Source organism: Notothenia rossii, assembly GCF_949606895.1.
Source record: "Notothenia rossii genome assembly, chromosome: 8".
NCBI lineage: Eukaryota > Metazoa > Chordata > Actinopteri > Perciformes > Nototheniidae > Notothenia > Notothenia rossii.
The window spans coordinates 63724861-63752333 of record NC_136906.1 but is presented as its reverse complement, the minus strand read 5'-3'; the positions used below and the strand labels follow the sequence as shown (position 1 = coordinate 63752333).

Genomic DNA, 27473 nt, shown 5'->3' with positions numbered 1-27473 from the left:
GGGTTCAAATGTCAGAAGGGTGGAGCTCCACAAACCCAGTAACAACTCCACAACCTGACTGGGAACATAAACATGACAAGGCTACGCTCACTGGGGTGCCAGATCAGATTCTTGAAGAATAACCGCCGGAGGCCAAGGAATATCTTAACTGCCGCAAAGAGAAACGGGGAATGAAAGAAAATGATAAAAGAGGAGAGCCACGAAGAGTTAGAGAGCCATGTAATCATGTTTGCATGGTCTAAAGTACAATGAATGAGCCAACGTTGTAATTCAAATGTTTGTATCAAATCACTTGATCTACTGTTAAATAAAGACTCTACAAGATCTTAAAACAGTCCACTATAATACAAACCAGAAACAGCTTTTAGGGCATCGTCTGCCATGAGCTTTTACTAAAGCACAACATGCATATACCATCTTTTTCAAATAAAAATCTAACAGATAAAGTAGGATCAGGACATTTTACAAGACACCTTCACTGCTAACAGACGCCTAAGAAGGCAAAAAGCCCCTCGCAGTGATGAAGGTGTGAGCAGGATAGCATCGCAGCACGTAGATAGTCTATGTAGCGTGAAAAGGAGAGGAATTTGGGAGGAGGCCGAGACACACCCAGTGAAGACGCTGTGAAGCATGCAGCTTTAAAACGCTAACCATGACGGGTGATAGGAGAGCGAGGTGGGGTGGGGGGGGGGGGGGGGGGTGGGGGGGGGGCGAAGAGATCTGGAAGTACTAACTTACTCCGAGCTGTCCAGAACCTCCAGATCAAAGCTCAACACAGTCAGCACTTTGTTTGGCTACCGCTTATACAGTACGTCTCCAATGCTTTCTAAATCAAATCATCAAATCAAGTTTTATTTATAAAGCACATTTAAAAGCAATTTTTGGTCGAGACAAAATGCTGTACAGTACATGTAATAAAAACACATAACTACAATCACAATAAAAGACAATAAATTACAAGATATAAAAAACACAGGGAAAAGTCAGGAATCGTGCTCCGTCTCTGACTAGAAGGCCAGGGAGAAGAAGTGTGTCTTAAGAGTAGATTTAAAAACCCCTAGGGCAGAGTGTTCCAGAGCCTGGGGCCAGCTGCTGCGAAGGCTCGGTGCCCTCGGGTTTTGAGCCTGGTCTTGGGCACTATCAGCAGCAGCTGGTCAGCAGACCTTAAAGCTCTGGCTGGGGTGTAGCGCTGGAGGAGTTTGGCTATATAGGCAGGAGCCAGCCCATCTAGTGCTTTAAAAACAAATAAAAGGATTTTAAAATCAATTCGGAGCCAAATTGGAAGCCAGTGCAAAGAGGCCAGAATTGGGGTGATGTGGTCATGTTTTTTGTGGCCAGTCAGAAGACGTGCTGCTGGGTTTTGGATTAGCTGCAGGCGTTTAATTGAGGCCTGGTCCATACCCATGCATAGAGCGTTGCAGTAATCCAGTCTTGAGGTTACGAAGGCATTAATAACCCTTTCTAAGTCTTTAAAAGATAAATACGACTTGGTGTTGGCCAATAGTCTCATTTTAAAAAAAGCAGGATTTGACTACGGTGCTGATCTGCTTGTCGAATTTAAAAATGCTAGTGAAGGTCACTCCAAGGTTCATGACAGAAGGGAGGATGTTTTTATTGAGAGAGCCCAGAATATCAACCGGAGAGGCTGGAGGTTGGGGTCCAAAGAAGATGACCTCAGTCTTGCTCACGTTGAGGTTGAGAACGTTTTTGCTCAGCCATTTGACACTTGACATTTGCTTTGAGAGGCAGATAGATCTGTACATTGTCGGCGTAGCAGTGGAAGGGAATATTGTGTTTAGTGAGAATTGAACCCAGGGGCAGTATGTACAGTAAAAAGAGGATGGGGCCCAGAATCGAGTCTAATGCGAAGGTGAATGTTATTGCAGCAGCTTTCATGGCATGATTACATGTGATATTATTATGATGTGATGTGTGTGAATTGAAGTGTCTACAATGGGAGGGATTTACAAGAATTTAATTTAGAACAGAGAAATTGTGTGAAAGGAAAACATTTACACAATAACACATTTTCAGAAGAAAAAATATGATGCATAATGAAAAAGGAAAAATATTGCCGCCGTCCTAGAAAATGTGAACTTCCCCGTCTTCATCCCTTCGCTTTTTTCAGCATTTTCTATAAAAAAAAGTAAAAAAAAAAAAGATTTGTACATTTATCCCACATTCAAAATGGAGAAATTAGAATGTGTACATAGAAATGTAAAATCTTTATTAGTAAGTTGCTTGAGTAAGTAAGTTAGACTACATATGATTAACTGTCAACTCCAATTATAGATAGAAGAACCAAGACAACCAATTTTAGCTGGAATACTAGGATTTTAATGCAGGAGTGCTAATGTCATGTAATGTGTGGTTACATGTTATTAAATACACTCAATGTAAAACCCTTGGTGAAAATATATCATATTCCAATCACTTGTATAGACTCTTATTGGACTATTTTTCTTTTTGTATTTACTTGCAATATTTTTTCTGTTTTTCTGTTTTATCGTGTTGCACTATTGGTGGAGCGTGGAACCTAAGATGTTCATCGTCATAACTACACTGTAGCTATGTAGTATGACTAATAAAAGCCTTGAACTTTGAACTGGCACCTCTACGTTTAACGTTACCAGGTAACACTACGTACTGATTGTCTGAGCTGACCTTTCCACCATCAGGGTCCCAAGCCACCTCAAACTTAATACAGCCTAGATATAATTGATAAATTATAAGATGTGGGCCACTTCCAAAAAATTAGACATTTCACAGCAGTCTTAAATGCGGTCAATGACAATAAAACAACTGTATCTAAAAATGTGTGAGTGCCTTTGGAGTATTCACTGCATTTCAGAGAACAACAAAAGGACCATAAGAAAATCTGTTGGACTCAAACAACCACTATCAAATAGTTTTTTCTTATTGTACATTGACTATCTAATAATAACATGTGAGATTATTTAATTAAAAATAACAATAATTGCAGTCTGAATCAGGAGATTGCAATAACGTTTGAAATCTTTGTCTAGTAATATACGGTTTGGCAAGGCCCTTGAAATTTGAGGCACGTTTAGCCGTAAAATATAAATAAAGTGGGAAACAACAGTAGCTTGTACAACTTGTGATTTGAGCTTCCTTTTTAACTAACCTTGGACACTGCTTTGAGGTGATGATCTCTGATCGTTGCAGATTTCTCCTCAAACGCTTTAGCCTTCGCCTCTTCCGCCAGGTTGCTCAAAAACATCAACGTCAGGAGTTCAATCTGAGTAAAAGTAAAACCATAATTATTAATTGATTAGCTGTTAGCCACAAACAGAGCACTCAGAAACATTAGCAACATTAGCGCGTTAGCTCACCATTGCTTCTGACGCCGTGCCCACGATTATGTTACTCTTCGCTTTTGCTTTGATTATAGATTTCAATTTGGGCGCCTTCTTCAGCATGTTGGCTAATGTTTAGGCTGAAAAAAATTCACGCCGATAAAAAAGTTTGTTTACTTTTTTCAATCTCCCGCTTCTCTTACTTCCGGTAAACTGATTCTTCTTCGTGACATTTGCATCGTTACTTGTTGCCGTTACTGCCTACTACAGTTTCAAATGTCGGGTTTATATTTCTGTTTTTACAGCAAGGAAAAAAATATATATAGTACAATATTTATTCAAGTTGCAAACTATTAAATATCTGGAATAAATAGATGCCATAAACAGGCACAGATGTAAGTACTGTGTGTGGTGGCTCTTTTTTTAATTTCAACTAAGGTTTGTTGTGTTGTAACGCTGCTACCTAATGGATGAAAGGAGCAACTACATCAGCAGAACACCATCCTTTGTATCCGGGTCAGCGGGCAGTAATGGCGACAACCATGGAGACAACAACCGGCATGAGCAATATGCTGCAATTCATGAAATTGATCGGACAGCTAAAAGTAAGACCTTTCCCCAAAGTACTTGTATGGTGATTTGGCCCCTTATCAAAAATGAACAACACATTATTTTAAGCCTGGCTTCCAAAAATATTGTATTGGTGCTACTGGAGCTAATACAGTGAGGCAGTGCTTTTTTAGTCCTTTCCAAAGTGCAACTTATCCTTATTCATCTACCCACACAAACAAACATGTTGTGACATGAGAAGAAAATTAAACCATTGCCTTGTTATTGACTTGAAGGAATAACATTCATAATTGTAGGTTAACTTATGTGTCCTGTCTGTTTCAATGTATGGTCAAATAAATACAATCGTTATCAAAACATCAGTACAAAACCATAACCGATTAGGTTTACAATCATACAAAAACATATTCACTCTCCCTTGGCTACAGCAAGTGTTTTTTTGTGGTTAAATGTATGTTTTATTCGAATATGTGCAGTCATACAAAACATGTTTGTATGTATTTTGGAATGTTTTATTTTTTTTCAGTGAAGACATTATCTGCAAACGGAAGCTGTCTTACTTAGTTGATGAAAAAAATATCACTAGGCATATATTTTAGTTGTTGTTCTCCCTTGTCTTTGCAACTCATTATTAACTCTGTGTTGTTGTTCCCTGCAGAGGGTCCCACGGACCGGCTGGGTGTACAGGGAGGTGCAGAAACCTGAGAGTGTGTCAGACCACATGTACCGCATGGCCATGATGTCTATGACTGTCACAGACCCCACAGTGGATAAAAACAGGTGATTCATTCACACTGCTCACACCCAGACCTGGAAGCAACTTTAAAAAGATTAAAAAAAGTTGACATGAATTATATTAGGTAGAATATAGCAGCTCATCAACTGTAAATAACCTACATATTGTTGTCTTTTTCCCTTACTGTCTTTAGATGTATAAAGCTGGCTCTGGTTCATGACATGGCAGAGTGCATTGTGGGAGATATCGCTCCATCAGACAACATCAGTAAAGATGAGAAACACAGACGAGAAGAGGCAAGTGACCAGTATCCCATATCTTAACACCTCTGTTTTACTAAACAAATAGTCTGTTCAGGCTTCCATGGCATTTTTAAGTAAACATTGATGGCTTATATTAAATTAGTAATTTCTGTGTTTGGCTCTCTAATTTCTCCATCTCACTTGTCTCTCAGGAGGCGATGAAACATATTTCAGCTCTTCTGCCGGGGGGACTCAAACAGGAGATGTATGGACTCTGGGAGGTAAGCTTCTGCTTTGGTTGAATATCAAGTAACCTCATAGCAGGAAGCCATGTCCCTTTTATAATGATAATTATACCAGTGGGATATTGCACTTGTGTTTTTCTGCAGGAATATGAAAACCAGAGCAGTGCGGAGGCCAGGTTGGTGAAAGAGTTTGACCTCCTGGAGATGATCCTGCAGGCTCACGAGTACGAGGAGCTGGAGGGAACACCAGGAAGACTGCAGGAGTTCTTCGACTCCACCGAAGGTTAGTTTGAAGATCTGTGTCTCTATTCTTCCCTGGATCACATCAATTCAATTGCTCACATTTTTGCACCTGAGAAGGCTTCTTTTTTCTTTCATATTTAGCTTATAAATATGCAACCAAGCAATTTTCTTATTATATTTGAAACAGTTTTCTCAACAGTCAACAATCCAAAGTTGTGATTACACTTTAAAACGGAAAGCTGTTTGACCATAAATTACCTTTTTCAGACAATTTCATGTTATTTTACTCATTCAAACTAAATGTGAAATGTTTACCATACTTTTTTTGAATTTTCTGGGGGTAACCAGAATGAATAGGCAAAATTCAGATAAGATATTACAGAATTTGAAGCTGCCTTTACTTGCATTGTTTATATTTACATTTGTTATTCTCTCAGGTCGTTTCCAACACCCAGACGTGCTCCAGCTCCTCAGCTCTTTGAATAAAGAGAGAGATAGTCACATGAGTAAAAAGGATGAAGCAAAGGACTCTGGGAACTCACAGACGACTGGTGGTGCATCTTCACACTCATCCTGACTCTGACACATATAAACCTTTCCTTAGTAAAGGTACTGTAACACAAAATCTGTGTATAAAGACGCACAAACACGACACGTAGCTGCACGTTTCTGCAGTACCACTGAGGATGAGGATATTTGAATATATACTTTGTGCGTACGGCTATTTTTGCAAACTGTCCTGGAAAAGCATCACCATATATAATTAATACCAAATGAAAAATACAAATGCAATGCTGCCAGATAATATTAAAAAGCAAAAACTTATCAATATGTGATGAAATGTCCAAACAAATGGGTTGGAAAAGTATTAAAGAGCTATAGAAGCTCCCAGATAGTGTTGTAACATCATCTCCTTTTATCATCTCAGGCTTTATTCTATTTTTCCAATCCATTGACAAATACATTTTATTACATTTTGACATATCATACATTTATCCGGCATACAGTATATAACATCATTGGTTATCGTTTAAAATATCTAACAATGATGCTTAACCATCAGAAGAAAACATTTTCTGATGCAGTCTAACTTTTCAGTTATTTACCGTTTCTTGTGGAGGAGGAAAAAAATGGTCGGACGTGGAAGTCAATTCAAGTCAATTTGTATATTTAATAGAACTTTAGCTGCACATAACTACTTTCTTTATCTTGGTTTTCTCTGTAAAAACAGTCAGTGGTATTTAGTTTGGGTAAACAATCTTTAATATCATTCCATCAGCCATAAAACCAGTTGTTTATAATAGTTTGTGATTATTTGTATGCAGATGTCAAACACAATGTTTTCTGAATGTCACAGATCAGTAGTTTCTTTTCCAATAACAGAACATGCATTACCTCAGTATTTCAATATATGAACGTTAACATGAATATTATTGAACACATTTCATGAAACGACCCGGAGATCTTCTCAAACCACGGCAAAAAAGAACAAAATTGAAACATGAAACGGAGTATATATTGAAACTTGATGGCAAAGTTATGCAGGTACTTGAAAAGTTAAAAATAAAACAATGTTTTTACACACAAATGAATAAACATGTTTAACGTTTTGTGGCACCAACCTTTTCCTAACATACTCAGTAAAACTTTGTTATCTCGCAGCATTTAACAGTTTATCCTGCACCAGGAAGTTCAAAGAAATCGGTATATTAATGTTATTTTGTCATCAGTAACATAGGCAAAAGGCCACAGAAACCATTTCAGGGTCAAATGTCAATTTTCAACTGCTAGAGTGAAGAAGATCATTCTTAGCATAAGTGATTTATATAATTTTGCGCAACCTCCATATTCTAGCAAGCCTCTCTGTCAGTGTTTTGCATTCAGCTATGCGTAGAACAGTAGGCTGTTATTTTTCAAAAAGCATTATAACTGGCTTCATTTGCAAAGTTATCCCATCAAATATATTTTGAGTTGCCATAACAACATTTCAGATCTTTAGTCGTATTGAAAAGTCATTTGTGCAAGTTTACAAATAATTAGTTTTACCCAGGACTTCAGGATTCCATCAATGTATGTTATACTGTATGTACATTTTAAAACATTTAGTAAAAAGTACAAGGTACTTGAAAATGTAACAAAGACTATTATCAACTACTTATTTCTATTAATACCCTAAAAATGTAGTTTTTGGTAGGACAGGTGTAGTGAAGTAAAGTTGATATACTGTACTGGCTGTTTTCACAAGCTTAGCTGCGTCTCGCCTCATTGGATCAACGTCTGTGGTATGGAGCTGGCAATACACTCCTATTGGTTGAGTGCACCACACTATAGAAAGAGTAATTCAACAAAGACATTCGTCTCTTGGTCAAATGTATTTTAGATTGTTACAAAGGATGTTTCCTTTAAACCGAGTTGAGTTATGTGTGGAATTATCTGAGGGTCTCACTGGGTTTATTGTTAGCCCCCCATTACAGTAGGTTTGCTGTTGTGATCTTTTAAAAAATAAAGGCAGACAACTGCCTATTTGGAATATTTAGGGTCAATTTGGTCCAAACAAGACATTTCTCAAACTTCCTTTCAAGCATTCAGGGTTAGGAGGCTTCATCTCAAACATGGTTGTAAGCATCCTAGCACGAGGGATCTAATACAGGTGTTCTGTAACATTTCAGTCAAGAGTATTTAGAAGATAAGTTCTGCACTACAGCAGTTCCTGGTCTTTGAGTCCAGCCTTACGGTGCCGCTCTATCACGGCCTCTCGGAGCTGTCCGTCAAGTTGTTAGTGGGCGTGTCCTGAGAGCTGGCGTTCGCTGCGGAGGAGAGGACTTCCTCAAAGCTGCCCCCTGTCTCTGCACCGCCCACCTTTGTCTGTGGAAAAAGCAGGAAAATATGGATACACAATATTAAAGCTGAAATGTTAAAGACTTCTAATATCACCCTCTGCCAGTGAGTACATTAAAGGGATAAGAGGTCTTTTTCTTTAAAGATAATCTACGCTGAAATGTCCCTTTTGTTTTTGAATTGTCTAAATATGTTTAAATTGTGTTTGATTTGCTAAAGAGGACGACATTATCCTTGAAACAATATTATAACTGAAAGTCCACATTTTTTATATTTATGTATTATTTAGCATTATTAATTATTAAATGAGTTATCAACAATAACAACACATAGTATTGCCCTGCTCATCTTCCATATAGGCAAAGAAAACATTTAAAGACATGAACAAACCCATACATACATAAAACATAAAGTAAACAATAACATATATAATCAATAAATAAAATGAATCATACTATATTTAATAATCAAAAAGATGTAGTTTGTATAATCATAATAATAATAATCATAATATAGTCAATAGAAAGAGAAAAATACTATAAAATAAATCTCATATCTGATCTTGGTCCTTTCTGTGGCTATTGTAGAGTCTAAAGGAGAGAGGGTGCTGCTGCTAAGACTGTCTCAGGATCAGTGTGATCAGAAATAACCAGCAGGCTTACTGTGAGAGTCAGGAGTGTAATCTGGCCTCCACACAGATTACAGTGTGTACCTCTCTCTGCTTCACTAACACTTGAAAACACTAAGAGGCGACAACATGACCTGTTTCCCTGCGTGGCGTTCACAGTGCACTACTACAGTTCAGCAGGTAGTTTGAATGCTGTTAGCTAGTGTGACTGTGACCAGGAACAGCCAATGCTCAGCTCGATTAGATGCAGTTACAATATAATAAATAGGCTTGTTTCTTATATCTTAGAAATGTGGAATCAATACACATTGTTTTTTATCGCTTAATGCACATTCTTGCTCACACACAAACACCATTTGTATTCACCTTTAGAGTAGAAACTGTAGTCTCGACTTTCTCCTCAAAAGACTTGAAGCTGGGAGAGTTTCTGTGAAGAAAATTAAATCATTATTGTATTTATTTTTAAACTGCACAAAACGATTAGCTACAGTACACATTTTGCTTAAATGTAAAGATTGTATGACAATGATGGCTTATAGGCTGCTCTCACACATACACTTGGGACACATTGAATATGTAATGTAACAGCATACATGTGCTAATGTGCGGGAAAAAGGTCATAGGTGTAAAAAATATATAATGCAAAAAACATCTCTGATATTCAATTTCCCCCCCGGGTTTCTTCTGATTAATATCATGAAATACATGTCAAAGGAAGGACACATTAAACAGTTTACTGGGAGTGCACTAAGCAGTGCTATAGAGGAACATAACGATTAGTGGAAAAACAAACACAGATTGATTCTCGATCAAACACACAAAGCCAGCAGTGGTTACCTCATGGTGGGCATGCTCATTGAGTGTCTGAAAGAGTAGCTGTCCCCAGAGAGCGTGGTGAGAGAGGAGTTAATAATTAGCACAGGATACACACACGCACACAAAACCAGAGATAGATAGAGATATCTCTGTCGTTAAGCACTTTCTTCTGACATTGTGCTCATTAGTCAGTCCCAGAGCCTCTTGGAGGATGAAATGGAGAGGAGAGGACATCTGAACATGAGTGTCACTGGAGAGTTACAGTAGGTAATAGGAAATGGAGAAATATAATTTAAGCACATATCATGATGAAATTTTTTTCACAAGTAGTGGGGAATTTTCAATATCGACATAATAGTTAATATCCTCACATGAGAAAGCTATTATTGTAAAAGAAGAAAATGAATCTGATAATTCCTGATTTAAAAAATACAGGAATGATCACGTAAGAAAGAACAGATTTACACACTGTTGCTTTTTATTTTTGAATTTTATTTTATTCATACATGGGTACGATTATGATTGTATGTAGGTTTGATTTATTATTACCTTATTTAGGATTGTTGGATTTCAATTTCACAAATATCTTTGTCCGTGAGCCTACACAAATATCTTTTCCTTTACAAAAAAAAAACTTGATTTCAAGAGTTTCAAGCATATCCTGATGATTTTCGGGATAAAACTTAAATAAGTTTGGCTAGAATAATCATCACATTCAATGTTATTGTTTTTCTTTGCCTGTAAAACATAATTGAGAAAGTTGAAACCAGCTAGGCAAATGTCATGTATTGTTTTTATTATTATGAAATGGTCCTGTGTCTAGTAGGTAACAGCTGGAACCTCGGAGCACACACACATACAGGACTGTCTCAGAAAATTAGAATATTGTGATAAAGTTCTTTATTTTCTGTAATGCAATTAAAAAAACAAAAATGTCATACATTCTGGATTCATTACAAATCAACTGAAATATTGCAAGCCTTTTATTATTTTAATATTGCTGATTATGGCATACAGCTTAAGAAAACTCAAATATCCTATCTCTAAATATTAGAATATCATGAAAAAGTATACTAGTAGGGTGTTCAACGAATCACTTGAATCGTCTAATTAACTCGAAACACCTGCAAGGGTTTCCTGAGCCTTGAAAAACACTCAGCTTGGTTCAGTAAACTAAATCACAAGTATGGGGAAGACTGCTGATCTGACTGCTGTCCAGAGGACCGTCATTGACACCCTCCATCAGGAGGGTAAGACACAAAAAGAAATTTCTCAAAGAGCAAGCTGTTCACAGAGTGCAGTTTCAAAGCACATCCACAAAAAGTCTGTTGGAAGGGGGAAATGTGGCAGGAAACGCTGCACAACCAAGAGAGATGACCGCAGCCTTAACAGCATTGTGAAGAAGAGTCGCGTCCAGAATTTGGGGGAGCTTCAAAGACAGTGGACTGAAGCTGGAGTCCAGGTATCAAAAGTCACTGTTCACAGACGTGTCCGGGAAATGGGCTACAATAGCCGTATTCCCATGGTCAAGCCACTTCTGAACTCAAGACAACGGAAGAGGCGTCTGACTTGGGCTAAGGAAAAGAAGCACTGGACAGTTGCACAGTGGTCCAAAGTCCTCTTTTCAGACGAAAGCAAGTTTTGTATTTCATTTGGAAGTCAAGGCGCCAGAGTCTGGAGAAAGGCTGGAGAGGAGCAAAATCCAAGTTGCTTGAAATCCAGTGTGAAGTTCCCACAGTCAGCGATGGTTTGGGGAGCCATGTCAGCTGCTGGTGTTGGTCCACTGTGTTTCATCAAGCCCAGAGTAAATGCAGCTGTGTACCAAGAGATTTTAGAGCACTACATGCTTCCGTCTGCTGAAAAGCTCTATGGAGATGAGGAATTCATTTTCCAGCATGATCTGGCACCTGCCCACAGTGCCAAAACCACCAGTAACTGGTGTACTGACCATGGCATTACTGTCCTCGATTGGCCTGCAAATTCCCCTGACCTGAACCCCATAGAGAATATGTGGGGTATTGTGAAGAAGAAGCTGAAAGACACCAGACCCAACAATGCTAATGAGCTAAAGGCCGCTATTGAAGCATCCTGGGCATCCATAACACCTCAGCAATGCCACAGGCTGATTGCCTCCATGCCACGCCGCATTGATGCAGTAATCCGTGCAAAAGGATTCCCAACCAAGTACTGAGTGCATTAATGGACATTTTCAAATGTTTGATTGTGTTTTGCTGTTATAAATCTTTTTTTTTTTACTTGGTCTGAGGAACTATTCTAATTTTTTGAGATAGGATTTTTGAGTTTTCTTAAGCTGTATGCCATAATCAGCAATATTAAAATAATAAAAGGCTTGCAATATTTCAGTTGATTTGTAATGAATCCAGAATGTATGACATTTTTGTTTTTTTAATTGCATTACAGAAAATAAAGAACTTTATCACAATATTCTAATTTTCTGAGACAGTCCTGTATATGACATCTATGGTGTAAAGGGCTGCAGCTCATTCATCATTTGAAATAGCTCAAAACAGGGAAAAGCCTGCATGGCCAGTCTCATGTTTTGACCTAGTTTTGGCACGGTCCTGTAACTTGGGAAAGTGTGTGAGAGCTAGTTCACATTGAGGGCTGTTTGTTTGGGCTTATCAGAGAAACTCAAATCAATTAGCGATGATTCTGCACGGCAGCAGCCTTTACTGCAGCAGACTCAGCTGACACCTGTTAGCGCCGTCAGCTGATCGCAATGAGATCTATTGAGTTAAGACTCCTGAGTGAGGAGCAACTAATGTGATATAATCAGCTGTGTGATGCTTACCCTATAGAGTTGGACCTTGGGAAGCATGGAGGGAGAAGGAAAACATGTTTAACGATACTTGACAAGGCCTTCAGTCACACTCTTTCACTTTAGTAGAACATTTATACTAAAAGAGGGAAGTAAACAACATCATGGGGAACTTGATTGGACTTCACTATACTTTATCTGATGTGCTTACGAGATTAAAATGTTCTAATAAAGGTAATCATCGTAAACACACACTAAGATTGATATTTTACTCAATCCAAAAACATCAATGAGATCACACACACACACACACACACACACAAAGAAGAAGAAGAAATAAGAATAAGACTCAGAATTTGTTGTTGAAGGCGAAAAGTGAAAGAAACGCTATCTAAAGAGTGGGAAATCTGACTTTTGACTGCACAAAAATTACAAATATTTAGAAAGATACAGTATATTCGCAGATGCTGATATGCTGTATCCATTGTGAAGTTTGAAAATCAGTTGGAAGACAGTTGAATATTTGACGAGACAAAAGCACATGCAAGAGGACACTTCCCACAGCAAATACTAACATGCAGAAACTATGCACACCATGATCTATTAACCTCAGGGACGTACCTCCGAGGAAACAGTAACTCTAGACCAACCATGCTGCAATAACCAAAGATAATACATTGGTTCCTTTCTGCACTTTATGCTCCAACAACACGCGGTGTTCACATATCTTACCCATCTGTCTCTGCAGCGGGAACACTGACAACATGTCACAGTCAACACAGACAATATGATATATTTAAAGGCTTGCTTCTGTTGGAATGAATGAGCAGATGTTGTGAAAGTAATCAAACACTTTTACTTTTTACGTCTTTTAGACTCGCAAAATAAAATGAAAAGATAAATCAAAATGTTTGCTCCTACGATAACTAATGTTTTTTTGTTGACTTAGTTCAAGAGGGCCTTTACTCACACTTTAGTACAGCACATTTACCTCATAGGGCAAAGATGGGAAAAGTGCAGTAGAATCTACATTTCTGAAGGAATCTAAAGTGCCTTAAAGCCTGACAGTAGAAGTTGTGCTTTTACGCTGTAGTAACGATCAAAATGTGTGGATGTAATGGCTTTACACTTGTGCCCTTAAACGTCTGAGTGTCTGCATTTGATTGCAAAGTGTTGTATTAATGACTTCAACTTGAAAAATACAACGGGATAAATAAATAAAACTCACATCCTTAAAACATTTATGCCTTATGCCTGGAAAGCCAAAGGATGAAACACAATGAAAAGCTACAAATGTCCCGAGTGATGCACGAGGAACCGACATACTGAATGTTTGCTCTGACAGGAAGTCACACAGAAGCTTTCTCTCTTCATCATACACACATGCTCCATTTATTTCACACGGAACAATGCAGGCTGGCTCACACACTCGTGTTGACTCTCAGTGTCTCTGACAAAAGAGACAGAAGAAGAGAGGGAAAGGGAGGAGGAGGAGGAGGAGGAGGAGGAGGAGGAGGAGGAGGAGGAGAAGGAGGAGAAGGAGGAGGAGGAGGAGGACAGACTGCCTCCGGCCCTTCAGCTCTACAGAAAGCAGCTTACTGTGGGTTTACATAATCTCAATTCTCCCTGAGCTGGTTCGAGCAAAGAGTCAAACATCTCAGAGGGAAAGGGATGGATGGCACAAATACAAAGTGTCTGTGATTTGATAAAAGTAGAAATGAGTCATTGTTGAACTGAGTCTGGGTTATGATACGTTTGGATACAAAGAAGTTTGTGATGAGTAAAAAGTGTTTTTTGCTGCAAAAGACACGTTTTCTGACTGAGTGAGACAATGAGTACAGCTAAGTGCAACTGTCAAAGAATTTACTAAATTCAGAGAAAAATGGAATCATCAATCAGAATAACTCATTTATCCCAGAGGAGAGTGGGTTTTGTGAAAGTTGCTCCTTTTTGGAATTACATTTAATATTATCTAATCTAATATTTATCTACATAAATGTACAATATTTATATATATATATATATAATCTAAAAAAAATGGTTAAGTAACATTTAAAGAAACTTGTGTCATCAGTATTTGAGGGACGATTTTCTGTAAGTAATAAAGTTATGACATCACTACGTACCTCATGTCCCCGAACTTCCTGGTGATGGCGCTGCCCAGCGTGGTGAAGGCCACGGAGGTTTTCTGTCCGGCTGTGGAGATCGTCTCTGAGGTCTTCTTATAGCTAAGAAAAAGACATGCATACAGAATATGTCAGGACTCTTCCTTACACACTTGCATGCACTGACAGGCAGATTTGGACTATTTACACAGGCAGTAAACCCACATCAATTGTTTCAAAATCTTCTTAATTATCACCAAATGTATTTCATTGAGTGGTTTCCTTTCTAACACGATGGCTTTCATCCCTTTTTCAAACTAACAACGCATTTAAATCCATATTTCCAATCAGGTCTTATCTGTCTATATAACATTGAGCTGCCCTTTTCTTTTTTTAAAGTCCTGGTGGTGTGTTGACCTTTTAATTTACATTTCATCATGGACCCAGTTTCTTTAGCATCTTACACTCCCGCGGCCGCACTGGTCCATAATGGATGAGGACGGTGACTGTGTGTAAAGTGATCTTCAGGTTGAAATGTAACTGGATAAGAGGAGAGGCCTCTGGAGAATATCTCCTTGCTCTGTTCTGTCTCTTGGTGCACGAGCTCATAGCAAATGGTCTGGTGAGGAAATACCTTTATTTCTCTGCACACCATTTTTTTTTAACTATTAACTGATTTGGTGGGTGTTTGACAGTAACAATAGTCAGGACATGTTCAGCTAATTGTTAGCCTTTAGCAGTGTGTGGCCATTTGACGAGTCAGGTTTACTATGTCTGTTACAAAAACACTATGGCTAGGAGCAGAGGTTTAGGTCTTTTTAATTGGGTTTGTGATATCTGCTTTATAACAGACTTTAAAGTAAGCTTTTATAGGCTGTTAAAAAACAGAACTCCCTGCTCTCTGTGTGTGTGTGTGTGTGTGTGTGTGTGTGTGTGTGTGTGTGTGTGTGTGTGTGTGTGTGTGTGTGTGTGTGTGTGTGTGTGTGTGTGTGTGTGTGTGTGTGTGTGTGTGTGTGTGTGTGTGTGTGTGTGTGTGTGTGTCTTTGAAATACCATCTATGTTGACAGCAAACAGAGAAGCCATTATTTGATGTGAAGCAGACACAAACAAACATTCTCCCCTTCACTTCTAGTCGTGCAAACTCTTCCTCTTTCTGAAGTGGCACACACACACATTGACTTACGCTGTGGAGGTCTGCATGTCGTGCCATCCTTTGCTTAAGTTGTTCCTGAGTTCGCTCAGAGAACCTACGCCAAGTTTCTGTCGGAGCTCTGCGTGCTGCTTCTCTTTGGAAGACAAGACCTGCCGCAACGTACTGATCTCCTCCTCCAGCTGGAAACACAAACAGAGAACGAGTCACTTAGCAGATAATCATCTCTTCTCTGTCTTTGTACTCTCAACAGTCCTTCAGTGTGTGCTTGAGAATGGCCCAGTGTGAGCATACTTTAGCTAGCTGTTGCTGGATCTCCTCTCTCTCCTCCTCGGTCAAGAGGCAGTTGTTTAGGTTGATCTCTGACGCCATGTCTTCGTCAGCTTCTCTCAGAGGCTCCGAGTCCAGAAAACCTGAAAACAATACACAAGCGGTGAGGTGTACATTAAAAACCTCTGTAAAATAGTGACGGAGACTCAAACTGGAAAGGCAGCAGGCAGAGAAACATCTGGGATTGAAAGTTGTTATTTTATTCAAAACTGTCACCAGTTCAACTTCTGAACAGATTGCACTCAACCTGCTAAACAAAGACAACAAATAGTCTAACATTCTCGTCTTTTTGAAATATTCTGTATCATTTATATCTCCTCGTGGAATCCGATTCAGAAATTTGGCAAGAATATTAGCAACTTCTTGTTTGGAGGCACTTGTAAGTAACTGTGATATTTAATGTAATATAATTCTTATTGATGTCAATGAAGAGTTTGACTGTCTTGAACATGATCTGCTTAGATTCTTCTAAAATGTATCTGCCATTTTGCTAAATGTCCGACAGCCTCTACGTCCGATTCTAAATGTCCGTCTGTCTTCATGTCTGAATGAGTGTGTCTGACAGTTATGCAATCTGTGGCGGCAGGCTGCAGCGCTCTAATCTGGATTAACTCGGGTGGATTATTATGCTGTGGGACACTACAGACTGCGACACACACAAACAAGATGTGGCTGATGCAGTGGGGACAGATTGACTTAAAAAGTTGCAATCTTGGATTTGAGTTGAAACTACATTTTAGTTAAAGTATGTTTTGCCTTGGCACTCCCAATCAAATGACTATGAAACCATGGGATGAATACCCGTCTGCTCAAACAGTATTTACACGATATTCCCGAGAGCAATTGTGGGCTCGAGAAGTTCTGCAAGTAAATAACCCTTATACTTTACGGGCAAACCTTGTTAACCTTATAACACTATTATGCCCTGCTAAAAAGTACCTTTGACAATTCTTTCCTGGCCTTTCCTTTTCCTTAGTTGTTAGTTCGTAACTGTTTTTTTTAGACTGCATGTCAAATAAAACAATACATATATTTAGAAGACATTTCGTTTTTTAATTACACTCTTTGGATGGTCCTTAACTAAACCACAACATTCACTTCCAAAAAAATATATATATAAAATGCTCTATGTTTGCAACTTTCATGCAGAGGAAGGAAGCTGATTCACACTTTCAGTTGACTCTCATCAACATCAGCTGACTCTTACATGTGACGCAGCAAAAAACTTAAACCATCATTAAGTTACAGTTCATTTCTTTCTTCATGACAATATTCTATATTAGTGAATCAAGGCGGTGTGTGAGGAATGTTCATATTAACACTGTTTGTGTGTGATCAAGCTTGTAATTTGACAGGATATTTGTGGAAGGCAAACCCGGACAAACGGGTCCCACACAGCACCAGGCAACAGCAGGACACACTGTACACACAACCCAGGAGATGCAAACAGAAGTGCGTAATTATGATGTCACTGGTGTTTGTAGTGGAACTGTCTGCAGAAGGATTACTGTACCTTCTGTGAGGTGTCCTCTCTCTTGAAGAGGCAGCATTAAAAGGCAGGTGAGGAAAGTGTAAGGTTAGTGTAGAAAAACGACCTTTCTCCACTCACTACTAAAAGGGACTCACCACCACAAGCAGTAAACACACAAAGAAACACACAAAGAAACACAAGTGTAGATTGCAGCACTACACACCGGTACAAGGCCTTGCTATAGTAGGGGGTTATTTTTGTATCACAGCGTCAGGACAAAAAACATTTTAAACCCCCTGTGGCTAGATGGAAATGGAAGCTGTTAAAGTGCAGGGAGAACTTGGATCACGCTGTCTGTTTTTAATGGTACCACATATGAGAAGACCTTTAAACGCTTTCTACCAGTCTGAGGTCAGTATTATAGGAGGAAGGCAACTGACAACTAAACATTAACAGTTTTATTAATTCACTAAAATATAAACACTAAAAAGCTAAGACATATTTTCTTTAAGGGAGGATCGTTTCTTTTAAGCTAACTCAGGTTTCCTTAGACTAACACTTTTCTTTTGGCTAACACTTGTTTCTTTTAAGCTAACACAGGTTTTCTTTTAGCTAGCACAGGTTGTCTTGAAGCTAACGTCGTTTTCCATGGCTAGCGCAGGTTTTCTTTTAGCTAAGACAGGTTTCTTTTTACTAAATGTATAGTAGTTCCAAAAATACTGTAGAAAATTCCACATGACATTAAGGCATTTGGCTTTACAATCAAATACAGAGTGTGTCTGTTTGTTACAAGAGTGTCTATCAAGGGTCTGAAAGATGTATAGAAAATCTGTATTACAGTTTGTCAATATGGAAACAAAAAGGGACAGTGCTTCTACTTCTAATATTATCAACATCAATGGATGGCGCAGGGATATTTTAATCTAGAAAACATGTAGTAGTACAAACAGGTTATCATCCCTGTCATTTGTAGGATACCGTGATGCATTGCCAAATGTCAGGAATGTGAAGAATGCTGAAAGAAGTTAATGATCCCAGTCATGGTTCACTGCATAACATCGGTTAGATACAAAGTAAGCTCTGATCCTCAGCGCTCTACTAAATGGGGGGGGGTAGGATCAATGAGAATGATATGGTCAGGTTTCACAGGGAACATTTGAAAGCACTGTGAACAGGCAACCGTGGCACACACTGCTAAATGAGTATCTTGTGTTTATTTATTATTCTTCTCCAAACTTACCCATATAATCGCCTGTGTACATTTTTCGTAGTAGACATGCATAATATGCCAGGACCTTAGGAACTGAGACAGCCTTATCAGAAAATGTTAACCAGACTCCAAAAATAAAGTCTTACATTTAAAGGGTTTTCCATGTTGTATTGGTGTAGTTTAATTATGATGTGTTCTGTGCTTTTTGTTTATGTAGGCCCAACATAACAGTTTAAAGCTCGATCCGCACTAAATCCTTTTTAAAATTCTTGGTTGACCTAAAAGTAGTAAAAATGTAAGATGAGTCCATCTGAATTTGCCAATAAAACCCCCACAATGTGTAGAACTGAAGCATTAAATCCCTGTAGTCTGCTCAAGCCCCCAAATGCCCAGATCCAACCTAGAACACCTGGCCTCAGTGTCTCCAGTGGCAGCTATAGCTCTACCTCTTCCCACAGGGGTCAGGGATGTGGAGAAGTAAATGTTCAACTAGGGAAGCAAAACATTTTCTAACTCTACGGGCTCTAATCTACATCCCTCTTCACCTGTGCTCTACATCCCTCTTCACCTGTGCTGTCCAGTTGCATACCCCAAGAGGAGGACATGACCCAGGTGTCAGATTGGGACGCTGATGTCTGACCCCACTGATCCTCCCCTGACGGTGAGGTATTACCCTCTTCTGTCGGGTTTTCACCATTTTGGGCAAATGGAGCCATGTCGTCATCATACGACTTTCTTTTAACCGATTCCTCGCCAGAGGGGTTAAACGAGCCCTGATTCAAACCTGAGCAAAGTCACAGTTAGACACAGTATCTTAGATTCAACCTAAAGTGCTTTATTCATCTTATTTTGCAACTGAAAAGTGCTCTTTTAGCTATGTTTTAGCTTAACTGGCAAAAAAAAAAACAGGAAGTGTCATTGAAAGGGAAGTCTCAGCTTCTGGTTAAAGTAACACATTAATCATGTGTTACTGGAAATAATTACCTTTCGTGCCCACAGATACAAACAGATGTTTGTACATTCAGATACCCCTCTATTCTCTTTTTAATCTGTCTCCTTGGGCTCTAGAAAAATAATTGGGCTTTCTTTACAACATTATTAACATCCAGGGTATTTAATAATAGCCCTGCTTCACAGTAGTTCCAATTGAAAGCATTTAGTCACTCAAGAAGGGTCAATCCATCTTCATTTATTAACAACCTCTGGCTAGCATTACTTTTCCTCTGATTTATGAAAATATGTTTTAATATTGTAATACTTAAGGACCACTCTCACTCACTCTCCAGACTAGTATCAGTCAAATCCACACTAAATCACATGAGGAAGAAACTTGCTGCCACACTGACCTCAGTATTAAAAAGAGGTTAACACTTTGGTTTTGTAACACAGTGATGTCACAAGTAACACACACATGGTTTGGCATCACTTCCTGTGTTGTGCTCTGTGTGCAGCAGCAATAGAGTGGTGCAGGAATGAGTCCTAACCCAAGAAAATTAGATAGCATTTTAATACTTCCAGCTTCCCTCGTCTCAAAGTCAATGTTTTTTTAATGAGTTATGGTTAGATGAAACAAGGTCTGTGGTTAAAACAAGTGTTTTGTTCTACAACATAACATATGTCACTAAACACCCCACTTGTGAATGTCTAAAGCTTCTATGCGTTATTAAAACCACGACAAGTTATTAAATAAACCACTAAACGTCATCACGCTGACACAAAGCCGTGTTAGGGGTGACCGGGATGTGAAGTCATGTGACCGTGATGTAGTTCCTTTGTAGCCTAACGTTAGCTTTTCACTTCTAGATATTGCATTTACGCATCTACTCTTATAAAATAGCCATCATTATCTAAATCAAGTTTGCACAGATCCTTTTTTCTGCTACATTTCAAACTCCAATGGAAAAATCCCATTGGCTTGAGACGAGGGAAACATTGCGATGCTATAACTTTCGGGCCGACTCACACCCACCCTGTTGATTCAGTGTGGATTTACGTTCAGTTTTTTATTTTGGAGAGTTGAGTCTTACCCTGCTCTTCCTCCTGTGTGGCCGAGTTAACCCATTCCTCTCCAGGACCCATGCTGCCCCAGTCCACCACTGCTCCATTCAGAACATCAGAGTACAACTCTGCCGCGGAGCAAGGCAGCAGGGCGAGAGGAGACAAGACAACGGGTTAAACACACACGCGCACAGACACACACACATCGACCGTCTTAAGGGGTTTGGTGCTTCTCCAGTGTCCATCCCAGCCCTGTCAGTAACTTGATAACAGAGAGGTCTGTTTCGTTACTGGCAGCTTATCTGACTCAGGAACAGGAATTCTGACGTTTGACCCTTAGTGGCACAGATCTTGAAGCTGTTAAAACAAGATTGAACAGATTCCTGCTATTTAAAAAAAACAGGCCAGGGAGAAATCTGTACCACAGAGATGACAATGAGATCATTTGTAACAATTAAGCAGGAATATCTGCTTGTTCTCTGGTTGATGATGAAATCCCATTACACCATACTCCAGCACTACAGGAGGAAGAAGACCAGTGTTACTGCATTTGCACTAACAATGATTTCCTTCTTTTTAACTTCCGCATTTAGGCTGCTAAAACACGCTTTCAGGGAAGAAAAGGTCACAGATTTCAGAGTAACAAATGAACATGAATGGTGGAAGGAATATGATCTTTTAAACTAACTTCAGTAGGCCACATGCAGTCTAACACTACATGATAATTAAGCATTATTTTAGCAGGTCAAAGCAGGTGATGAACCATTTGTTAGCTGATATAGCACAGTTTGGCTTAACTGATTAAAAACATTGGATATACATTGATACACTCCCCTTCTTTACTCTCTTCCCTTTGCTTTTGTCTGGGGCTGAATACCCCTGGTCACAAGACTCTCATTTGGCCCCATGGTCATGTGGCTATGCTAAATCAGAGGCCTGGGGATGGTCATATGGCTGTGAAATCAATTGACGTTAAACTGGAGGCCAAGTTGCATTATGGCCAAACAGCAACACTACTGCACATAAACCTATGTTTCCGTCCATATTTAAGACCTCTACTTTAATGTACTGGATTAAAAACATATGGGGGTGCTTTTAGAGTCCATCATTCCCTTATAGATGGAAGTTATGTTATTAAAGTTTCATGGGAAATTTAAAAGTGTTTTGCCTTGATCCAGCCTCCAACTCCGGACACAATGCCCCCAGGTAGCAACAAAGCAAGTATACCTGCTATGCAAATGAGCGCAATAAACTACCTGCAAAAGCAAACACTACCTTTATCCCACTTCACGGATGTGGGAGTCATTGCCCTACTTGAATACTCCTATTCCTAAGTAAAACAGCAACATGCCTGAAAAACAGTGAAGCTACCACTTGTGTCAAACGTTTGCATATGAGGTTGAGTTTGGATGTAAATAAGGAGTATGGAAATCATTCCTGTGCAGATATCAGAAGAATTCGCAACACCCGAGACGTTCAGCAGTAGCTACAATAGCACAAGTACCACACTCTATATGTATGCCACTATGATAAACTCCAATATCATAAAAGGGTTACGTTTCCTTCAAAGATGATATTACTATAAACACCCTTCACATAGTTGTGCATGGTTCACAGCGGGCAAAGATGCAGGTGTGTAGTCCAGGACACTTAATTGATTTAGGGATACATAATAAAAATTGGTAAATTGGATTTACTACAAATACCAGATATTCCTGAAAACGTGTGCATTAGAGAACCAGTAAGCATCTGAGAAAGGAAACAGTATCCTGCTGCAAGACTTACTTTGGTCTAGAGTTTCCATGAAGTCTTGAATAAACAGTACCACAAACCTACAGCACACTGGCCAACTGTACTTTTGATATTTGCTTCCTTATCCAGCCCTACAGAAAGAGCTGACCCTGAAAGCAGCATATGAATGGCACGTTTGTTAATCAACATTGAAACTGAACTAGACATGCTACATGCCAGTTTATACGTCATTAAATGGTTATTTAAAAGAGCATGTACATGAATAATCGCTCCAAAAGTGTCGCGATTTTTTTTTTAGACTTGTCCCTTATTTATTTGCTCATAATTCCTCTCCTTTAAACCTCCAAAGAGTGGCGTGTGCAGCGAGCGCAGCCTCGCTATCACACCAACAGCAAACAACCAAGAGACGCAGCGACTGTTTTTAAAGTTTCGCCTTGGAATAAAGAGCTGAGTGCAACATGGAGCGACAAACACTCACCTTGTTGTCTGGTCTCCATCAGACAGCCAGGTGCACTCCGCAGAATATCCTCCCGAGACAAGAAGACAGAGCAACAACAGCAGCACGCGCAGCAGCGGCCGTCAGGTCAGTGTGTTTACTGGGGCTTCCTTGGCTGTCACGCGCTGGGCGGCAGATCAAAGAGCTCGAGCCAATGGTCTCGCGCTTCTGTAATTCACTTACCAGCCATGTTTCCTGTTGGGGAAATGAGCCCATTGGACACCAAAACATAATGTATAATCAATTTAGAAAAATTAATGGATAAATAATGATGGGTTTGTCAGGGATGGAGGAAATTTTCACATCATATAATTAAAATAAAAAAGACTACAGTATATAAATAAATACAATACACTAAAGCAAATATGATGCATATACAAGATAAAGTTAATACTCTTCAAAAGTAAGTAATTTAAATGTACTGTGTAATGTAAGTACAAAGTAGCAAAAAATATAGAAATAAGTAAGCATCTCAAATTTGTACAAGTACTTGTAGTACAAGAACAGTACTTGATGAATACTGTATATTTTCCACCACCAGTATTTGTATAGAATGTTTTATTTTATACCTCTTACAACATGTTTTCTTTGATTTGCTGTAGCCTATGCAGCTCTGACAATTAATTATTGTTTTTAAATAACAATAATTAATACTAATAATAATTAAAGCTGCAAGCAGCGTTGAGCGGCTCTTCGACGTTCCGCAGGCTGTTGTCCGCACGTCGACGTGTGTGTCTAGGTGTCTGGAGGACTCGGCCGTTGGCAAACGTGGGAATTTTCAGGCCGATCGGACAATGTATTTAGGAGTTACAGCAGTATCATAAACATTGTGTTTGATGTCGAGTGATCTGTCGCCATGGCAACGGAATTTGATGACACCCCATAATACACCTAGATGTGTTGAGGGCTGCATCGTTATGAAACCTGTGAAGTTTTGGGCTGTTTGGAGCATGTTAACTGGAGCTATGAGAAAACCGTGTTTCACGGCGACCATTTTGTTACCATAGCAACGACACTTGAAGAAATCTCAAAACTGACACAAATATGTCTTGAGGGCTGTACCGTTAGGACACATGTGACATTTGAACACTTTTTGAACATTTACACAGGAGTTATAGCAATATTGTGCTTAACGGCGAGGGATGCGTTGACAAGGCAACAGCCTTTGAGGAAAGCTTACTATTGTCATATTGAGGTGTTGAGGGCTGGACCATTAACTGTCATCTGAAGTGTGGTGCAGTTTGGACTATTTTCCATTGATTTATGACAACACCATGTTTAATGGCGAGGGAGCTGTCATGGCAACGGCATATGAGGACACCCCATAATTGGCGTAGAGCTGTTGAGGGCCGGACCATTAGCCATCGTATGAAGTCTGGTGCCGTTTGGACGATTTTCCATTGAATTACAACAACACCAGGTTTTTTGGCGAGGGACGCGTTGCCATGGCAACGGCATATGAGGACATCCCATAATTGACATAGAGCTGTTGAGGGCCAGAGCATTAATGATAGTCTGAAATCTGGTGCCGTTTGGACGATTTTCCATTGAGTTACAACAACACCAGGTTTTTTGGCGAGGGACGCGTTGCCATGGAAACGGCATATGATGATATCCCATAATTGGCGCAGAGCTGTTGAGGGCCGGACCATTAATGATAGTCTGAAATCTGTTGCTGTTTGGATGATTTTCCATTGAATTAAGACAACACCAGGTTTTTTGGCGAAGGATAGGTTGCCATGGCAACGGCATATGATGACATCCCATAATTGACATAGAGCTGTTGAGGGCCGGACCATTAATGATAGTCTGAAGTCTGGTGCCGTTTGGACAATTTTCCATTGAATTAAAACAACACCATGTTTAATGGCGAGGGAGCTGTCACCATGGCAACGGCATATGATGACATCCCCTAATTGACATAGAGCTGTTCAGGGTGGACTATTAACTGTCATCTGAAGTCTGGTGCTGTTTGGACAATTTTCCATTGAATTATAACAACATTGTATTTTTTAGCGAAGGATGCGTTTCCATGGAAACGGCATACGGTGAGATCTCAGATCTCACTTAGAGCTGTTGAAGCATGGGCCGGTGATATAAAAGTGAAGATTGGGGGACGATGGGACCGTGTCCATTGGAGTTACAGCGGCACCGTGTTTAATGGCGAAGGATCCGTTGCCATGGTAAAGCCAAATTAAGTAACATCAGATTTGACCGAGAGCTGTTCAGGGCAGTGTTAACTATCACGTGAAGTTTGGGGGCGTTCTGAGCTTGTCTAGCATCGAGCGAACGCGAACTTTGGCGCCAAATAACGGCTACGCCGTGCGAAAGAAAAAAACTTCCGTAATATCTTTGAATTGCCCATGTCTCGAGACGCTACCCAACGAATTTCCAGTCATACGGATAAAGTCCCTAGGAGAAGATGGATTTCGTACGGAGGACGAAAAACGCGATAAATCGCGTTTTTCCAACGCCAAATTCAAAATGGCTGACTTCCTGTACGTTATTTTATACCTCTCCAAGAGGCTTTTTGGTTCGTCTCCGCTCCCTAGATATGCGTAGCGAGTTTCGTTCGTTTACGTGAAAGTTAAAGTAGGGGGAGTTAACGTTAAAAACGGAAGTGGGCGTGGCCTATGCAATTTTTGACGCAAAGTTCCGGAATCAATTATACATCGCAATTTTCACCACTTCTGACGTGCGTGCAAAATTTGGTGAGTTTTCACATATGTTGCGGGGGTCAAAAGTGCACGCAATGTATTAAAATAATAATAATAACAAATAATCGGTCCAATATCAATAATGTGCTATTTAAAATTGAGGTGGGCGTTTTCCCTGTTTTTTGTGGGTTTTGCATGGTTATCGCTCGCTTTGCGAGCGACTAAATTGATCTTAACGATATCGATTATGCGAGTTGCGGAGCCCACGTGACTGGGCTCAAGCGGCCTCCGCCCACGCGGACTGGGCCCACGCGGCCTCCGCCCACGTGACTGGGCTCACGCGGCCTATCAGCCGTCATGATTTCCGAACCTTTTCTGTGCTTTTGCCGGTCGTTTTCCCTGTTTTTGGGTGTTTTTCGCAGGTTTATCGGTCGCTGCGCGACTGATTTCAATAGGGTCTTCGCCGACCTAGGTCTCAGACCCTAATAATATCACAGAAATTCACTATCAAAGGATACTAAATTAATTTGCATTAACATTTTCGTTATTTATGATTGCCAATTTATCAATAAATATGTGTTATACTAGTAATACGTTCAAGTACGTTTATTTATAATGTTATATTATTTCGTACGATGACAATGCATGTTTCTTTGTATCTGCATTGCATATTCAAAAAATACAAATCAAGACAATATGGTTGTGCAACCTGCAGTGCACTTATGACCCCTGCTGACAGGAAACTGTAGTCACAACAGGAGGGGATGATGTCACTGATTCCCAAACAGAGAGTCAATAAAGGAGACTGGCTGTGACTCACAATATGTTATATGTGAAAAACAAATGTGTCAATATCAAATAAAACAGTCAAACCAGACCATTTTGGCATTTGACCCAGTTTAATTTATTCTTCATCAGATCCTTTGAAGAAAACCATTTTTGTGTAAGTGTGTAATAATATCAGCAGAAGTCTTTAACGGTGGAAGAAAGTGCAAACAAATAGCACAGTTATCAAGTTTAAGATGTTTCTTTAAATAGAAATACACTCAGAACAAAGCAGTGTAGACATACAACGTGGGCATGTATTTTTTGTGAAAATGCATCCTAATGTTACTGATGACACACCATTTAAAGCAAAACAAATATTCACAGGCCTCCTGAGTTAAAATCAAACTATGTTATACTGTCACTAAAATGACAGCGTTTTCATATAACCACTTCCTTTACTGAGCATTTTTGCTGCCTCGTGACAGCCATCAAAGGTCTTTTTAACCTTCAGAGGACGAACGGGGAGGTTCATATGAGCCCAAATAAAGTGACAGTCGACCTTGTGCAAAACTATAATAGTGTTTGGGATACAGCTGACAACCTGTATTATGGCTACCTGTAACATTTAAAAAGGTTTGGTTTTATCTTAAGCTATTTAAAATACATTCATATATCTGATTGCACTGCACATTTTCCTGTACCTTGGGGCAAGAGATCCTTACATATATAATTTACAGTGGTTTCTCATACATTAGAGTTGAATAATTTAAAACATTTGCTTTTCTTTAGCTGTTCTTACACATATCTTAATGAGGGTTTGATAGATTGTACCCCTATTCGTAATCTTTGGAGTCACCGAACCACAGGTTGGCCCACCCTGATCTATAATGGCTGTGAAGGCACTATTGCATACTTATGCCAATATCACTGGGATTGTAACACAAACAAAACAGGCCGGGGGGAATCAGCCAGCCGATAAACCCCAGCAAAGGAAAAGAAAATCATTGGCTTCAATAATGCTCATGTCAACAAATGATTTGTTATTGAGCAACTTTTAAAAAGGTTCAGCATTACCCAAACAGTTGCTCAATATTTAAAACATGTCAAGTCAGTATTATGCAA

The 27473-nt window shown here is 39.4% G+C and overlaps 3 protein-coding genes across 5 annotated transcripts in view; 1 reads left to right on the top strand and 2 right to left on the bottom strand.

Annotated features, from left to right (window-relative positions):
• Positions 1–1959: 1959 nt before the first annotated feature.
• Positions 1960–3816, bottom strand: cenpw (centromere protein W). Its single transcript, XM_079646277.1, has 3 exons — positions 3354–3816; positions 3146–3259; positions 1960–2134 (listed from the first exon to the last, which is right to left on the bottom strand). The coding sequence occupies exons 1-3, from the start codon at positions 3438–3440 to the stop codon at positions 2108–2110; spliced, it is 228 nt and encodes a 75-aa protein (XP_079502403.1). The 5' UTR covers positions 3441–3816; the 3' UTR covers positions 1960–2107.
• hddc2 (HD domain containing 2) lies at positions 3795–6253 on the top strand. The gene is made up of 6 exons (XM_079646273.1): positions 3795–3922; positions 4546–4667; positions 4817–4919; positions 5078–5146; positions 5255–5393; positions 5791–6253. Exons 1-6 carry the CDS (start codon positions 3848–3850, stop codon positions 5928–5930), a joined length of 648 nt encoding a protein of 215 aa, XP_079502399.1. The 5' UTR covers positions 3795–3847; the 3' UTR covers positions 5931–6253.
• A 340-nt stretch (positions 6254–6593) lies between these two features.
• Positions 6594–27473, bottom strand: part of rnf217 (ring finger protein 217) — a 36830-nt gene continuing 15950 nt past the window's right edge. The window contains exons 7-14 of one of the 3 annotated variants that reach the window (XM_079646270.1): positions 15964–16082; positions 15703–15851; positions 14541–14642; positions 13036–13068; positions 12448–12462; positions 9657–9695; positions 9186–9246; positions 6594–8218 (exon numbers count right to left, since the gene is read on the bottom strand). In XM_079646270.1, coding sequence (XP_079502396.1) covers positions 8099–8218; positions 9186–9246; positions 9657–9695; positions 12448–12462; positions 13036–13068; positions 14541–14642; positions 15703–15851; positions 15964–16082 — 638 coding nt within the window. In that variant the 3' untranslated portion in view covers positions 6594–8098. The remainder of the gene's footprint in view (positions 8219–9185; positions 9247–9656; positions 9696–12447; positions 12463–13035; positions 13069–14540; positions 14643–15702; positions 15852–15963; positions 16083–27473) is intronic. The other 2 variants (XM_079646271.1, XM_079646272.1) reach the window with 2 other exon arrangements.